Source organism: Panthera leo, chromosome E3, assembly GCF_018350215.1.
Source record: "Panthera leo isolate Ple1 chromosome E3, P.leo_Ple1_pat1.1, whole genome shotgun sequence".
Classification (NCBI taxonomy): domain Eukaryota; kingdom Metazoa; phylum Chordata; class Mammalia; order Carnivora; family Felidae; genus Panthera; species Panthera leo.
In genome coordinates, this window is record NC_056694.1 from 6,318,129 (window position 1) to 6,334,887 (window position 16,759).

The following is a 16,759-nucleotide window of genomic DNA, read 5'->3' on the forward strand; positions in this document are numbered from 1 at the left end:
TGTATGGACATAAGAATGGGCTTTATTGACTTCCTGCATGTCTCTTTGTGGTGTTTGTTTTATAGTAATGTGAGTATTACCTTTGTAATTAAAAGTGAAATTTTAACTCTAATAAGGTTGCAAGACGATCCTATAATAAATAGATTTATAGTCAAAATACACATCACTTAGAATACACTCCCCCACATCTTTTTCCCCTCAGTGGTGCAAATAATTGAGCAGACTATTCCTATAGGTGAATGAATGAATGAACTAACTCTTCATACAACTGAAATCACTGTGAGTTATGACCAATGGACACTTTGGTTTGTAGTCATCTTACTTTTTTCCATATACCTGTTAAGAATGTTAATGATTAATTTTTAGAGAGATACCTATAATAATTAGTAATATTTCCTTCATTTCCAATAATACCTTCAATGTGGAATGATATTTATAGGAAATAACCTCATCAAGTAACTATAAAATGATTGAGTCATAGCAGATTTTACTCTTGGTATATAACAAACTGATCTTGACTTTGGGATCCTTCACAGACCCACCAATTAAGTAAAGGTTTGGTCAGATAGGAAAAATAAACCTTATGTTCAGATACATATGTAGACCTCTTTCTAATTTAGATGCAGAGATACTCAAGGACTCTCTCCAGAACTTGTATCATTTAGGTTAGTTTAAATGACAGTGACCCTCAGAAGAATGTATAATGAATCACAATTTATATTTTCCCTCTACTGAAGATTATTTTAATTTGCTCTGATGTTGTTTTATTTAGATGTGGCAGACTTTCAGTTAATGTCATGGAGTGAGGTCTGTTAATGAATGAATAATGGTACTTTAAACACCCCTCCCCCCCCCCCCCCACCAAATATCTAATAACGAGGTAAGAAAAAGATCTTCAGGTCTTCCACCTGTGAACAGGTGGAAAAATGCTGCTGCTTAGTTTTTTACCCCCCACAGTTCTGAAACAGCTCTGTTCTCCCTGGCCTTGTAGAGGATCCTGAGTTGCAGAACTTTGCCGAGAAACCTTGCCTTTGAGTGTGAGGTGACAGTCAGGACCATAGATGGGGGAAGGACGGGGCTGGGGAGGAAGATACCAGGCCCCCGTGTAGCCCTGCCGTGGCAGTGCCCCCCCTGGCTGTCTCATGGCTTTTATCATGGGCCAGACAAAGCAGATGACACCACGCCTCACTTGCAGGTATCGACTGGGCTCCCAAGAGCGACCGCATCGTCACTTGCGGGGCAGACCGCAATGCCTATGTCTGGAGTCAGAAAGATGGTGTCTGGAAGCCAACCCTGGTGATCCTGAGAATTAATCGTGCAGCAACTTTTGTCAAGTGGTCCCCGCTAGAGAACAAATTTGCTGTGGGAAGTGGAGCACGACTCATTTCTGTTTGTTACTTTGAGTCTGAAAATGACTGGTGAGCAACAGCTGAGTATTTTTTATTTCTGTCTGTGGAATTACACCTTTGGACCACCTGTGTTCTTGGTGACTTCATGAGTCCCTGGGTGAAGGCTTACCTATAACTTCAGTGTTTCCTCATCTGGAGATTTTTTTTTTTTTCCTCTGAAAATCTCCATTTCCTCTGAAGATTTTTCCTTCTTGTGTGCACATTGGGTCAAATCTCACATCTTTCTCATATTGATAGAGACCTGTGGCCCTATGTTCTGAAATCATAACTAGTATGTACTGTAAGATGCTGCTCTCCTCATTCTGTGCTGTCCAAACTGTTTTCTTACTCTGACAGGGAAATCATAAACTTGAGAGATTCCCATGACCTGAGGAATGATTTTTTTAGATACAAAATATCTATGATTCCTACAGATGACAGTGCTCTCCTTTTTTTTTTTTTTTTTTTTTTTTAATTTATTTGCTAACCGGAGCGCCTGCGTGGCTCAGTCGGTTAAGCATCCGACTTCAGCTCACGTCATGATCTCACAGCTCCTGGGTTCAAGCCCTGCGTTGGGCTCTGTGCTGACAGCTCGGAGCCTGGAGCCTGCTTCTGATTCTGTGTGTGTCTCTCTCTCTGCCCCTTCCCTGCTTGTGCTTTGTTTCTCTCTGTCTCAAAAATAAATGCTAAGAATTTTTTTTTTAATTTATTTGCTAACCAAATCTGTGTCTTCATATAATATTTTACTCATTTGAGCTGTTGAAGTAAAAATTGACCAGAATCTTGGAACTGTGATCAGCTTGTTAAACTTTGTATAAATTACTTATAGCTGAGCCACTCAAAATACAGAGATTGATTTTATGGCTAAGTAACTTATTTTACCTATTCCTTCCCACTTACTTTAATAAGAAAACAACTCTGCTCTATCTGGCATGCACTCAGAAAGGGTGGTAAGTAGCCTTCAACATGGAATTGTCATTTAGTACGAATCTGGCAGTGTTTGTATTTGCACTAAAAATAGCAGAGTATACATTACTCTTTGTGTTAGCGTTACTGTTTGCTTTCTACTGAAACAGTGAAAGGAATGGATTATATTAATGTTTTGTAATTGAGTGAAATCTCAGAAATTTTGATTCTTTGAAAAGAAAGTCTGTAAATTTGTAACGATTCAGTTAGGAATTCAAGACTTGCATTTTTCTTTCAAGCACATGTAAAAATAAGTCTAACAAAACGTTGCCTGGCAAAAATCATTTAGAAGACTCACTGTAATGAATAGATAAGAAAAATTTTCCTTCCTAGGTAACCTTCAGTCTCAGAGATTGCTCACATTTTTATTCATTGAAAAATAGTTTCGAATATAGGTAAATTGGGCTGTACTGTAGTGCAAGGTATTGTCATTTGAACAAGCTATATGTTCAGAGGCGTTTCTTGGCTATAGAACAACATTTTATTGGAATGATGTGAATATTTTAAAATAATCTCTAAAAGCCTTTAAAATAACTTCATTATAAGCAAGTCAAAATGTCTGTTTTTCAGAATGAAATTTTTTATATAAGTTCCTAAGACAGATTCTATGGAAACATAATTTGGCATTCAAAGATGGGCGTTTGGCTTGATATTCAGTCTCTTAACTCTTACCTTTTTTTTTTTAAGTTTATTTACTTTGAGAGAAAGAGAACACGAGAGCAAGAGGCAGAAAGAGGAGAGAGAGAGCAGCTCAAGCAGGCTCTGCTCTGAAAGCACAGAGCCCAGCATAGGGCTGGATCTTACAAACTGTGAGATCATGACCTGAAGCGAAATCAAGAGTCAGATGCTTTTAATTTTTTTTTTTTCATGTTTATTTTTAAAGAGTTGGATGCTTAACCAACTGAACCACACAGGCATCCCCAGTCTTTGAGCTCTTGAACAGCAGAACATGATTGGTTTTTAAGCACCAGTTTAGGGGGAGAAGTTGAATTAGCTAAGCCGGAATAATAACTGATCTCAGTTATAAATATATCTCAGACATAAATCTCAGACATAAATATCCCTGGAGTGGAGCTAGAGAATTAGAACTTCTGAGAGGTTGTGATTTTCTTGGTTGTGATTCCTCTGTGAAAAAGAATTTGCAGCTTCAGAGGCTTAGAAAAGAAATGAAGTTATTTTACAACCCAGATTTAACCTGAAATGAAATAACAAGTCACTAAATATTTACATAAAAATGTAAGTAATTCAAACTGCAATTTTTATCTGAACGGTTAAGGTCACATATAATCTGAAATTCCACGGAGCCGTATCCAGAGTTAATCCATAAATATAATTACTAACGGGGATCCCATGATAGCCAGGAAGGCTCAGAAGGGGCTGCTGTGATGAGAATGTTGTAAAAGACAGAATTGGAAGGACCATTTACGGCTCTTCTCCCTCTCTCCTTTCCGGTCTCTGGTGGAAGGCCTGGTAGCCACCTGTGTTTCGCCTGACACGCACTTGTAGGTCCTTTGGGAGCTGTTGCTTGATGTGTGGATAAACTGAAATGGATTTTCTCCTTTTGTAGGTGGGTCAGCAAGCACATTAAAAAGCCGATTCGCTCCACAGTCCTCAGCTTGGATTGGCATCCTAACAATGTTTTGCTGGCAGCAGGATCGTGTGATTTCAAATGCAGGTGGGAACAAATGAGAATTGGTAGGCAGAATTGATCTGTTCATTGTTCATCTTTCACATATTTTTTTTAAGTTTATTTATTTTTGAGAGAGAGAGAGAGCCCAAGTGGGGTAGGAGCAGAGAGAGAGAGAGAATCCCAAGCAGGTTTTGCACTGTCATTGCAGAGCCCGATGCAGGGCTTGAACTTACGAACCATGAGATCATGACCTGAGCTGAAGTCAGAAACTTAACCAACTGAGCCATCCAGGCGTCCCCATCTTTCACATATTCTTAAGGTTTCTTTGCTTTGTAGAGTACTGTGCTAGGCACTACAAGGGATTCGGAGATGAGTGGAGCTTGTGATCTAGGAAAGCAAGCACCAGAGATGGCCGAGGTAGAGGGAAGTGGACTTGGAGGCGCGGGAGTGGGGAGATGTAAGAGTGGGGCCCGGAAGTTCACCTGAGGCAGAGCATCCGTGTTTGGAGCAGTGATCTAGTGGCCCTCGGACCACAGTATTGTTTCTTGTTTGATAACCCAGGCAGGGACTTGGCAGATTCCAGAGTGAGGCGAAAACGAACAAAACATAGCTGAACAGTGCACTGCTGAGCTATTACTGCACTGTTCCTTTTCAGTTAAAGCTTTTTTATTTGTTGTTCGTGGGAGGCTAGAAGAAACACAGCCACTTTGCTAAGAGCTTTAAGGTCAAACGGTGTAATTTCTTTTTAAAGTTATTCTTTATCAAGAAGGCTTTCTTTAGAAGAAAAGCAAATAAATGTTACTTCATGTTGACTGGTTGGTTGGTTGGTTGGTTGGTTTTTAAAGATACGTGTGGGAATTTGGCTGTGGAATGGGGGGTACAGGGGTGTCAAGGCACTCTGGAAAAAGATTGGTTCTTAAAAAAAAAAAAATTGTTTCTACTTAAGAATCAGTGTAACAGCAAAGATGCATAGACATTCTTAAGGAGAATTCAGAAGTTTTGTTGTCTGTGATATGTTATCCAGTCATTCTAGCTCCCGTAGAAGATGAAGCTGAATGATCCATACCACCTGGGTTATCAAGCTGTGTCTAAAAAATCTGACTGTGAAAATAGGTTACCAATTCTTTTGTTACTATTACTTTCCGGAAATAAACTTTGCTTGGACTTGTAGTCCTGTGGGTAAGAGTCTGTTCAGGTCGCACTCTCGAGTTGGCGTCTGAGAACCACCAGCTATGTCTTGGTCTCCGGTGGCTAGAGCAGTGGCCATTGCGATGCTGACTTACAGCCCAGTGATTCTCATGATTCTCATTCTCAGTCCCATAAAAATGGAGAACGAACTGATGGCTGCCAGAGGGAAGGGGGGTGGGGGGATGGGCTCAATGGGTGACGGGGACAGGGAGGTACAGGCTTCCAGTTACAAAGTGAGTCACGGGAATGACCGGGAATATAGTCACTGATGCCGCAAGAGCGGTGTATGGTGACAGATGCCAGCTGCACCAGCAGTGAACGGGGCATAAAGCGTAGCGAAGCTGAATCACTGTGATATACGCCTGAAACTACAGTAAAATTGTGTGTCAGCTCTATTCAATAAAAAAAAATAAAGCCCAGTGATTCTGAGGTCACGTCCTGTAATCTCACTGCGCCTTTTGCCTCCCTAGTGCTCTGCCTCTTCCAGAGCTGCTGCTGTCATTGTCATTTGGGAGGAAATATCCCAGATCATTTTAGGGAGTCTCTAGGTCCAGAAGTTCTTGAAGAGAGGCTCTATGAAGTAGAAATAGCATCGGGGGTGGGTGGGGGGGGTTCCCCGCCTCTCTTTATCCCTCCTCACACACAACTTCGTGGAATTCGAGAGAGAGGCTGCTGACAGCAGGCTGGAAAGCACCCTTCTTCAACCCAGACCATACCTGCCACAGAGACGCGACAGGGAGCCCAGGGCCGCGTGAAGCCCGCCCTCCTGATAGCACGAGGGGGAGCCTGTCCGCTCTCTCACTGGTCTCCCTTGGCTTCCTCCTTGGGTGTCCCTTTCTTTAAATGGGTTCATACCACTGCTTTATTGCAGCGTAGCAAATAGTTTCCTCTCCTGCCGTTGGGCTGTGTGGGCTTCCTGGCCTACTGTGTTGAGACAGGAAGGAATGCTGTTCTCAGTGGGGTCTGCCATGTGCGAGGGGGCGGCGTGACAGCAGGACCCTCCTCCAGAATTCCCCACTCCTGGGAGGGAAGGGCCTTTGTGTTCATTACTTCTAGAACTGCACCCCTACGCCTGCGACCATTCTTGTCTTAAGAAATTTGTGTGTGTGACTTTGTCATGTTTTGCTCTTCAAGGATTAATCTCTTTGCATCCTAAGACCCCTTACGGCAGCTGCCTGTGGCCTGTTTCTTTATACACATATTTTCACCTGCTTTGTCCTTCTTTCCTGCCCCTTAAACTACAGAGTGTTTTCTGCCTACATTAAAGAAGTGGATGAAAAGCCGGCCAGTACGCCATGGGGCAGCAAGATGCCTTTTGGTCAGCTGATGTCAGAGTTTGGTGGCAGTGGCACTGGTGGCTGGGTGCATGGGGTCAGCTTCTCTGCCAGTGGGAGCCGCCTGGCCTGGGTCAGCCATGACAGCACCGTATCTGTTGCCGATGCCTCAAAAAGCGTACAGTGAGTATTTGCCTTTTGTTTGGAGTTAGGGAGTGGGGTTGGGATCTCTCCGCAGCTTGGCCAAGGCTGTTCTTCCCTGGGTGCCAGTTCAGGATGTGAGCATAAAACTCTGACCCAGAACCGCAGGGCCGCCTTTTAAGTCCCAGACACACGTTTAGATTGTCCTTTTGGGGAAATTTGAAAGAGTTAGGTCTCACTTGCAGAAACAGTTCTTAATGGAGGTAGTGTTGGTGATTCTTCTGAAGGACTCTCCTTGCCTGCTGCTTCTGCTGCTGCTGCTAAAAGTTCCTTCACGTGGTTAGTTTAGTCTGTTACTGTGGATTCTTTACGACAGGTAAATGTCATCCCCCAGCCTTAAGTAGGAGATAAGTTCTTACTCTGTAGTCAAGGAACAGTGACTCCATTCACTTGGGACTCCATCCAGTAATACTTAAAACCCCGATGCCAGTTCGTCTGGACTATGCTGGAAGAACTCGAATTACAGTGACTCATTTGTGAGTGAGACACCTGCCCAGCCTTGGGGAGGGCACCAGGCACCTTGTCAGACGTCGGAATTTTTATCTGCTCATCGTGTTGGAGGGACAGAGATGATTGGAATTCCTTCCCCTTATGAATCTTTGTCTTTCCTGGTGAATCCTTTTTTATTGGCAGCTAAAGGTTACCCACCTTTAAAGATTTCCTAACTTATTGCTGTGTGCTGAGAACTGCTCACATCAGGTGACTCTTCCTCCCTCTGCTGCATGGTGACAACAAAGTGACACTTCAGAGAGAATATTTTTTTCCTAAGTGGATTGAATTGTGGGTTTCGGCAGAGGGGAGAGTTGTTTTATTTTAAGAGAGAGAGTGGGGGAGGGGCAGAGAGTGAGAGAGAGAAAGAATCCCAAGCAGGCACTGTGGTTGTCAATGCAGAGCCCAATTCAGGGCTTGAATTCACAAACGATGAAATCATGACCTGAGCCAAAATCAAAAGTTGGATGCTTAACTGACTGAGCCACCCAAGCGCCTCTTACTTATTTTGAAAACACCACCTTAAATGTTGTGGTCTCCCAGGTTTCTATACACATTTAGGCACTTAATGTATCTTTTCATTTTTAACACAAATGGGGTTATGCTATACATTTTGTACAGTAATTTGCTTTTTATTGTTCAGTAATGTTTTGATGTCATAGTTATTTGATTTGTGTACAGTTTGTTGTAATGTGTAATAAGCTTTTAGCACGTGCTTATTACAAGCCCCTGTCTGCCCTTCTATTGATTTATGATTTGGCTTTTCCAGTCCTGCAAGTCAGATGACATTCTCCACCCTTCCCCTTCTCGAACATAAATGTTTTATGTAGTAACAGCCAGTGTTTTATATAGTAAGGTGCCCCAGTAAGGCCTTAAGATGAGGTATTAGGACTTTAATCTGATGCCAGTGGTATTGGCAGGGGGGGAGGGGGTCTCCTTAGACATAGTTTTCTAAATGCATCCTCTTTTACATGAAGCTCTGAGATCCTAATTCATCAACCAACGTGTGTGCCTGCCATCTCTACGTGACCTGTTGGCCAGGTGCTGGAGCAGATAACTACTATCTCTACGTGTACACACATGTGCCCCAGCCCAGTTGTGTGTGAGATCCTGGCTGGCTAAGGCAGTGTCGTATTCATCGGTGGCTCCAGCTCCTCCCCCAGTGCCTGGCAGAAAAAAGAGAATAGACTCTTCAGATGTTTGTGCCCACTCTCTGGGAGCCCAGGGTGAGCACGGGCGAGGAGAGGATGGCAGCACAAGGCGTTCAGTCATGAGTGACAGTGACAGGAAGAGCGTTGGGTGGCCAGAAAGGAGAAGCCACTTTAGGGTGAAGAGGTCCAGGAAAGCTTCATGGAGGTGATCTAATTAGAGCTGAGCTTCAGAAACCATGTGGACTTCGGATAAGCATGTGGGTAAAGGGTGTGGGAGCAAAAGCAAAAGACGGGAAAGAATAAGGGTCACTGGGGACCGTGTTGTAGACCAGTCTGTCATGAGTGGGAAGGCCCCAGAAGCAGGTGGGGCCCAGGCCAGAGAGGCCAAAGACCTCTGTTTCTGCAGGTTACCCCAGGGCTGTGTCGGGCTTGAGATTCTTGATTCCTGAGAGTGTAGGTCATGGGGCTCCTTTTAAGCATAAGAGCTTGTTTATACTGTCCAAGCGCCTGTGAAAATGGGTCCTTAGTCATCTTCTGTGTCTATAAAGAAGCTGTGTGGTCTGTTCCATCTCAATTTAACAATTATTCTTGTATTCAGGGTCTCAACTCTGAAAACGGAGTTCCTGCCCCTGCTGAGTGTGTCATTTGTCTCGGAGAACAGTGTTGTAGCTGCCGTGAGTATTTCTCTTTATTTCCCCTCACAGTACACTGTATTTAATTCTCCCGGACTGGAACAGCGCGTGCTCTGTGACTTGCTGTGCTCTCACAGGCCAGCACAGCCTTTTAGGACAGCTGGCCTGTGAGACTGGGTGGTGTGGTGTGTGGTGTGCGTGTTTGTGTGTGTTTAAGTGCGGTGGTGACTGTTCTGCTGAGGGGCTGGTAGGTAGGCCTGACCGATGTCTTGTTTCAGGGCCATGACTGCTGCCCGATGCTCTTTAACTACGATGACCGTGGCTGCTTGACCTTCGTCTCCAAACTAGACATTCCAAAACAGAGCATCCAGCGCAACATGTCCGCCATGGAGCGCTTCCGCAACATGGACAAGAGGGCCACGACTGAGGACCGCAACACGGCTTTGGAGACGCTGCACCAGAATAGCATCACGTAGGTGCCACTCAGCCACCTGCAGCCAGGGCCCCAGCCACCTGTAGAGAAGCGTTTAGGTGACCAAGATGCCTTTCTGCCTCGTTTCCTGGCTGGATCCCTGTGCCAGTCGTGTGTGCTGTGTGCCCAGACATTGCTTTGGGAACAAGAGCAGGGACAAGTCTCTAGCCTCCCGACTGCAGACTCTTATTTTCAGCTTGTGACAGAGTCGTTCTGTCCTTTGAAGTGCAGATGGCACGAGACAGCCTCCCCCACCTCGAGCTGCACTGGTCCTGTTGCCGCCACCGCTGTGTGAGCTGCCTCCTCCCAGGGCTGGCATTCTTAGACCGTGGCTGAGAACGAGAGGAGACCTTCCTGAACGTCCTGCTCCTCTCAGTGAGCACAGGACAGGAACACTGGTTATACCTGTCATTTCGGCCGTGGGTTTCTAGTCACGCACACCAGTAAGAAGATCATTTAATGAAAGAAACAGAATTATTTGATACCATATGGTAAAACCAAGGAGTTTCTTGACTTAAGTTTTCATCAGGCGTATGTGAACTGTGTTTTATCCAAAAGGTTTGATTTTTTGTTTTGTTTTGTTTTAACTCTAGAGGAGAAGTGTAGTTTGCCCTTGATATTTTAAATGACTGTGGTCAGAGTTAGGTACCACAGAACTTTCTCTTTTTGATTAGACCTTTTGTTTTGAGAGATTTTCATTGTGGTGATGATGGTGGGAAGAAGAACGGAAAGGTCTAGACTTTCTCTTTGAGAGAATTATTAAATGCACCTTGTGCTTGTGATCATGTTCAGTGGAAAGGGCTGCCGGACTTAAAATAGGCTGAAAATATCTGCACTCTCTTGAAAAATAATAACTTGAGGGGCGCCTGGGTGGCTCAGTTGGTTAAGTGTTCGACCGGCTCAGGTCATGATCTCACGGTTCGTGAGTCTGAGTCCCGCATCAGGCTCTGTGCTGACAGCTCAGCGCCTGGAACCTGCTTCGGATTCTGTGTCTCCCTCTCTCTCCGCCCCAACCCCACTTGCACTGTCTCTCAAAAATGAATAAACATTAAGAAAAAAAAGTAAAAAAAAAATTAATAACTTGGAGGCCTAACAGAACTTTTCTCCACACTTCAGGTTCTTTGTCTTGAATGAGTTTCAAAACTATGTCTTGTGAATTTCTCTGAAGCTTCTCTGCAGACTATGTATCAGGAAGGAAACAACTCATTGCATCTTTTGAGACTTTCAAGTAAAAAGACCCTTGGAGATTGGCAAGGTTCCTTTTATTTGCAGATATTAAATCCTCTTTGCCCTTAAGCAAAGGATCGGCAGACTTTTTCTGTAAGGGACCAGAGGGTAGATATTTTAGGTTCTGAGAAGGTATAGAGGCTCTGTCAGCTATGCACATCTGTTGTGGCACACAGGCAGCCATTGGCAGTATGTATCTAAATGAGCGTGGATGTGTTTCAGTACAACTTTTATGGACACAGAAGTTTGAATTTCCGCATAATTTTCACATCATGAAGTAATAGTCTTCATTTTTTTGTCACCATTTAAATCGTAAGCTATTCTTAGCTTACAGGCTGTACAGAAACAGGCCGTGTGCACCGTTTTGCCATCTCCTTCCCCAGACAGAATGTTCTAGACGTTTCAGAGAAAAAAGAAAAATATTGTCTGAGCTGTGGAATTGATTTTCTTGAAAGTTTTTCAGATAATTAGGCCAAGACAAGTTGCTGCATTAATCTCTTCCTCTACTTTGCTTGCTTGGAATCCTGCGGCGTGTCTGAGTGTTGTTCATGTTTGCAGTGATTAGTTTCAAATGCAGGGAGAGCAGGGAGAGCTCTTGGCTTACAGGCCCTGGTTGTCTTGGAGGGTGATTTGGGAGTTTCTGTTTGGAGCCAGTTGGATTTCAGTCATGCTTTATCCTGCCTCTAGTTTGTTTTTGTTTTGTTTTGTTTTTAATTGTTTCCATCTCCGTCATTGCTGTGGTCTTGCCCACACTCTGTTCCCTGGCAGTTTGCATGCTGTGTGCCTGGCTCGTCCCGCTTCTCTGCGTCACTGTAATTAATACAGCTTCTTACCTTTTCTCTCTTTTCAGTCTTGACTTTTCTGGATGTCTGGTAACGAGGTGCACTTGAATGTTTTCTGAGGCAGATTGCCGCAGCCTAATCTTGATGGACAACTTAATATTTTGCGGTTGGGAATTCCATTTCCTTAAAATGCCCTTACACTGTTAGGAAGGTTGGGACTCACTCCCACCACATATCTTACAGTCTCTCTTGTTTTTCCTTCTTTTCAGTCAAGTGTCTATTTATGAAGTGGACAAACAAGATTGTCGCAAATTTTGCACTACTGGCATCGATGGAGCCATGACAATTTGGGATTTCAAGGTATTTTCTGCTTTTCAAAAGAAATCTTGTTTGTGTGAAATTCTTCCTGTGACCAGAATGTTTCTCATTTCTTGGAACAAAATGTCAAATCCAGTGCACATCAGAAATGTAGAACAGGAGACTGTAGTCGTCTTTAAAACCAAAGTCAGGGCACCTGGCTGGCCCAGTCAGTGGAGCGTGTGACTCTTGGTCTTGGGGTTGTGAGTTCGACCCCTACATCGGGTGTAGAGGTTACTTTAAAAAACAAAAAAAAAAAAACCTCAAGACTTGAAAGCCATTGGAAGAAAACCAGACTTTCTCAGTGACTTGGGGTACATGCTTCTAGATGTCCATTTATCCGTGGAGGAAAAAATTCAGTGCTGTTTTTGTGGCTGGCCCTGTGTTGGGCACCAGTGTCTTTATAGATACATTTTTGTGGTTTACACCCATTAATCTAGTAAACGTTTGCTAAGTGTCTGCCGGGTGCCAGGCCTCGTACTAGGCACTGAGGACACCGAGGTGAGAGGGGTTCGTGTGGCAGAGGGGGTGGGGGTTAGGTGGATCTGCAGAAGAGCAGCCAGTGCCCGTGTTTCTACACCAAGGAATTCGGGGGCACATAAACTGCCAGCGCTGCAGGGAAGGGATGGGCTGAGCTGTGTCTCCAGGTGCAGTGGGATTTCAGGGCACGCAGGGGCGCGGGGCAAGTAGGAGCCGCAGGTGCAGACCAGCCGAGCTCAGAGCACGTTCTGGTTGGAGGCACCACCAGTGGTTTGCAGTGATGTGGGTCCTTCAGAAGCACCAGATGGAACTAGAAGGGCCTGTGGCGTGGTCAGAGAGAGGGAGCTGGGCTTTGTCTGCAGACGCCCAGGAGCTGGTCCAGAGCCGGACAGCAAAGCACCAGAGAGTAAGGCGTGGGCAGCCTGGGCAGAGGCTGGGGAGTCCCGTGATCCAGTGAGGAGGTGATCTCCAGCTGTGGCAGGGGCTGTGACCCAGAACTTCTGCATTGGAGGGAGATTTCAGAGGCCAAATGGAAGGGCATCGTGACACTGAGGAACAAGCAGGGGGACCCTCACACTCTGCCTTGGCGATTGGGCAGATGGTGGACGAGATGAGGAACCAGAGAGGAGGAGCAGGAGTAGGAGAGGCTGGCCCCTGTGTGCAGCCCTGTAAATTTAATGTCAGTGGTTAACCTCCAAAACAGGTTAAGGTTCACAGAATTTTGCTACTGCCTGTGCATTTCCACCATGTTCGGTGTCCCCCCCCCCCCCCCCGCCCCCACTCCTTGGGTGAAATACATAATATGGAATAACCTCCAGAATATTTGGGAGAAACAAAGTGTCTTACTCAAAGTCTCTCCCCACCCTCCCACCTTTTTGTCTTCCGGCACTTTCCATCCTGGGCATCATGGCTGTGAAATTAGCTCCCTGGGCAGTTACACTCTACACTTTATTCTTTGACCCCTCTAAGCTAGGAGGTCCCAGGGTAGTTTCCCCTTGGTCCGTCTGCCTTTGAGCACCTGCTGTGTGTTGTGCACCTGGCTGGCCGCTACATGGCCTATGTCGTAGGAGGAGGCAAAGAACATGCACATATTGGCCCTCATCACTATGGGCCAATGGCACAGGGAGGAAACATGCAGGTGGGAGCACTTCCAGATCCTGTGGCTTGGAGCCATGGGAACAGGGGAGCACATGGCTGGAAAGGGCCGATGGGGGGCCCAGTACTGGAGAGTCTCTGCAGGGCCCAGTGCTGGGAGAGCATGTCTCACGGGTGGGCGGGGCCAGATTTGGGGGGCACAGGGCAGGGGGGGTGTTGCAGGTAGGTCAGGGAGGAGAGGCTGGTCAGGGGGAAGACTCCAGGACGGACAGTCGCCAGTAACCTTTGGTGTTCTTCCTGCCATTTTCAAGACCTTGGAGTCTTCTATCCAGGGCCTCCGGATAATGTGAAGCTGAGTGAGCCTCCCAGATCCAGCATGACAAACTGACAAAAGTGACAAAGTGTGCTGACACGGCCCCGCCGTTTGCATGGTGGTGAGGAGAGCCAGCCGCAAGGAAACACTGAAGACACGTATCGCGCAAATATTGTTTGTGTGTTTTTGTTTGAATATAATTGGTGAAAGTGTTGGTTTTTTTAAAAAAAGCAGCAATGATTTGGGTTTTTTGTTTTTGCTATTTCATTCCATTCTTGACCAAAGCTTCTCTTGAAGTAGTTTATTATGGAAAATTGTCACACTAACTTAAAGGAAAGGGTGGGGAGATATGTAAATTGCTAAACAGTTAAATAAAAATACTGAATGTGTTTTTGGTTTTGTTTCGTTATAACTACTTTTAGTAGAAAACTATGGACAAATTCTTCATTAAACTATTTAATTTTTAGGGTAAAATATTTATAACCAGGTTTTTTTTTTTTTAATTTTTTTTAATGTTTATTTATTTTTGAGAGAGACAGAGATAGAATGTGAGTGGGTTGGGGCAGAGAGAGAGGGAGGCACAGAATCTGAAGCAGGCTCCAGGCTCCGAGCTGTCAGCACAGAGCCTGACGCAGGGCTTGAACTCACAAACCGTGAGATTATGACCTGAGCCGAAGTCGGATGCCCCTGAGCCACCCAGGCGCCCCTTAGGGTAAAATCTTAAATTCTAAGTTGCTTTATTTTAATTCTATTAGAGCACAAGCCAGGCAGAGAGAGAGGGAGGAGGAGGGAGGGAGGGAGAACCTTAAGCAGGCTCACACTCAGTGCAGGGCCCGACGCAGGGCTTGACCCAATGACACTAGGGGATCATGACCCAAGTGGAAGTCAAGAGTCAGATGCTCAACCGACTGAGTCACCCAGGTGCCCCTAACAAAAGGTTTTATAAGGTTTTAAAAATTAGCTAATTGTACAGAAAAAGGCTGATGCTCTTTAACCTTGGGGTTATCCTTTACATTGGGTAGTTTTTCCATTGTCTTAGGGTTGCAGAATTACCCACAGGGAGCAGTTTTTAGCGATGTCCAGGGAGGCCCAATCAGTTAAGCGTCCAACACCTGATTTCGGCTCAGGTCATGATCTCACAGTTTGTGAGATCGAGCCCCATGTCAGGCTCTGCGCTGACAGCGTGGAGCCTACTTGGGATTCTCTCTCCCTCTCTCTGCCATGCATGCGTGCGCACACACAAGCTCCCTCTCTCTCAAAATAAAAAGGCCTCCTGGGTGGTTCAGTCAGTTAAGTGTCCAGCTCCAGTCATGATCTCATGGTTTGTGAGATCGATCCCCGCATTAAACTGTGCATGGACAGTAAGGAGCCTGCTTGGAATTCTTTTTCCTCTTCCCCGCACATGCACATACTCTCTCTCAAATAAATTAAAAAAAAAAAAAAATGTTTAGCTTTGTGGCTTTTACTGCCAGGAGTGGAGTCTTGCAGTCTTCCATGAGTCAGATATTTTGACTATGATCTGCTGACTTTTAGGTTAAGGGTCAACCTAAAACCAAAATGGCGTTACTTTGGTCACCTTGCCTCCCAAGCCTTCCCTCTTGCCTCCCAGTGACTTGAAGACAGCTCTAGTTTTAGGACACTGGTAACCATGCTTCTCAGAGGACATCATGATACCCTCTTGAGTAATTTTGCCCTTCGGCGACTCCTGGGAACGATACTCCCCTCTAGGAGGGGATCTCTGCGGCGGAGGTATTTGCTGTGGCCTCCTCTCTGGACCGCTGGTGGCAGGAACCGCTTGTATAAATGTGTTTGCACCAGTGCACAGGCTGTTGTCCCAGAGGAGAGACAGAAGTAGCCCCTAAACAGGAATTAGCTAAAAAGTCTTTTAGTTTAATTAAATCACATGGTTTGGCCAACAGGCCCAGAGGTTTTTAGAGAAATAGCGTATTCCGCGAGAGAAACAACAGCAACGGAGAAACATTTCTAACTTTGCCTCCAGTGATTTAGCCAGAGTGGGGTTTTTTTTTGTTTGTTTGTTTTTTTATAACTTGGGCCATGTCTCCCCCGGGGAGGAAGGCCCATCCCAGTGAGGACAGCCAGAAACCCACAGCCCTGCAGTGCTGGGGGCTATATACTATGCACCCCTCTTCCTCTCACTAGCTCCGAGACTCAGGCCATGCCTGGGGCCACAATTATTACGCATCTGGAGAGCCTCTGGGTGACTGCCAAAGCCCTTTGATTCAAGCCTTTGGGCTCTGATGGCAGGTTATAATTCTGCCAAGTTGTGTGACCCTGAGCAATACAGTTAACCTCTCTGAGCCTCAGTCTCCTCACCTGTAAAATGGCAGTAAAAACAGGAATTGGTAATTCCTGTTAGTAAAGCTGAGGTTTGCTTTTAGGCTTTGCACTGACGCCATAATAGCCCCACAGACCCTTATTAACAGTGGGGTAGAATGGGAACCACATATGAAGGCTCTTGCTACCTGAAGAAAAATTTAAGTTATTTGCAGAGTATTCTGAGAAAATCCGAAGTCTGCCTCAGAACCCAGGTTAATTGCTTAGGCATGACTCTTCAGTTTGGCCCCGAAGCCATGTGTGCCCCACTCTGGAGGCAATGGTGTGAAGGGCCAGGGTTTCCCCAGGTGCCTGCAGTGTGGCTGAGGCACGAGCGACCCCACGTGGACTCAAGTCCCGTGTAGATCAGTATATAAATTATGAGGTTAGGTTGCTTGTTTATGCATGTATAATTAGAAACCGGGTGCAGTAGGTGGAATAATGCCCCCCCCCCACCAAGATGTCCATGTCCTAATCCCTGGAACTTGTGAACTCTGCAGATATAATTAAGAGCTCAAGTCAGGAAGAGGATCCTGGATTATCCAGCTGGGCCCGGTATCCCAGGGATCCTTATGAGAGGGAGGCAGGCAGGTGAGTCAGAGATGTGGCCACAGGTTAGAGAGCCGCTGGGCCACGGAGCCAAGGAACGCCCGCAGCCTCTGGAAGCTGGCAAAGACCAGGAAACCAGGTCTCCCCTGGAGCCTCTGGAAGGAACGCCACGCTGCCTGCTGAGACGGGAGACTCTGACCTCCAGAAACGTAAGAGAACATGTTTGCGTTG

At 45.6% G+C, this 16,759-nt stretch overlaps 1 protein-coding gene across 1 annotated transcript in view; it reads left to right on the forward strand.

Moving 5' to 3' along the window:
* ARPC1A (actin related protein 2/3 complex subunit 1A) overlaps positions 1-14,034 on the forward strand; it is a 28,955-nt gene extending 14,921 nt beyond the window's left edge. Inside the window, exons 4-10 of the mRNA XM_042921103.1 lie at positions 1,196-1,418; positions 3,922-4,029; positions 6,417-6,629; positions 8,886-8,961; positions 9,198-9,391; positions 11,670-11,760; positions 13,644-14,034. Of these exons, the coding sequence (XP_042777037.1) occupies positions 1,196-1,418; positions 3,922-4,029; positions 6,417-6,629; positions 8,886-8,961; positions 9,198-9,391; positions 11,670-11,760; positions 13,644-13,682 (944 nt within the window). The 3' untranslated portion in view covers positions 13,683-14,034. The remainder of the gene's footprint in view (positions 1-1,195; positions 1,419-3,921; positions 4,030-6,416; positions 6,630-8,885; positions 8,962-9,197; positions 9,392-11,669; positions 11,761-13,643) is intronic.
* Positions 14,035-16,759: the final 2,725 nt, after the last annotated feature.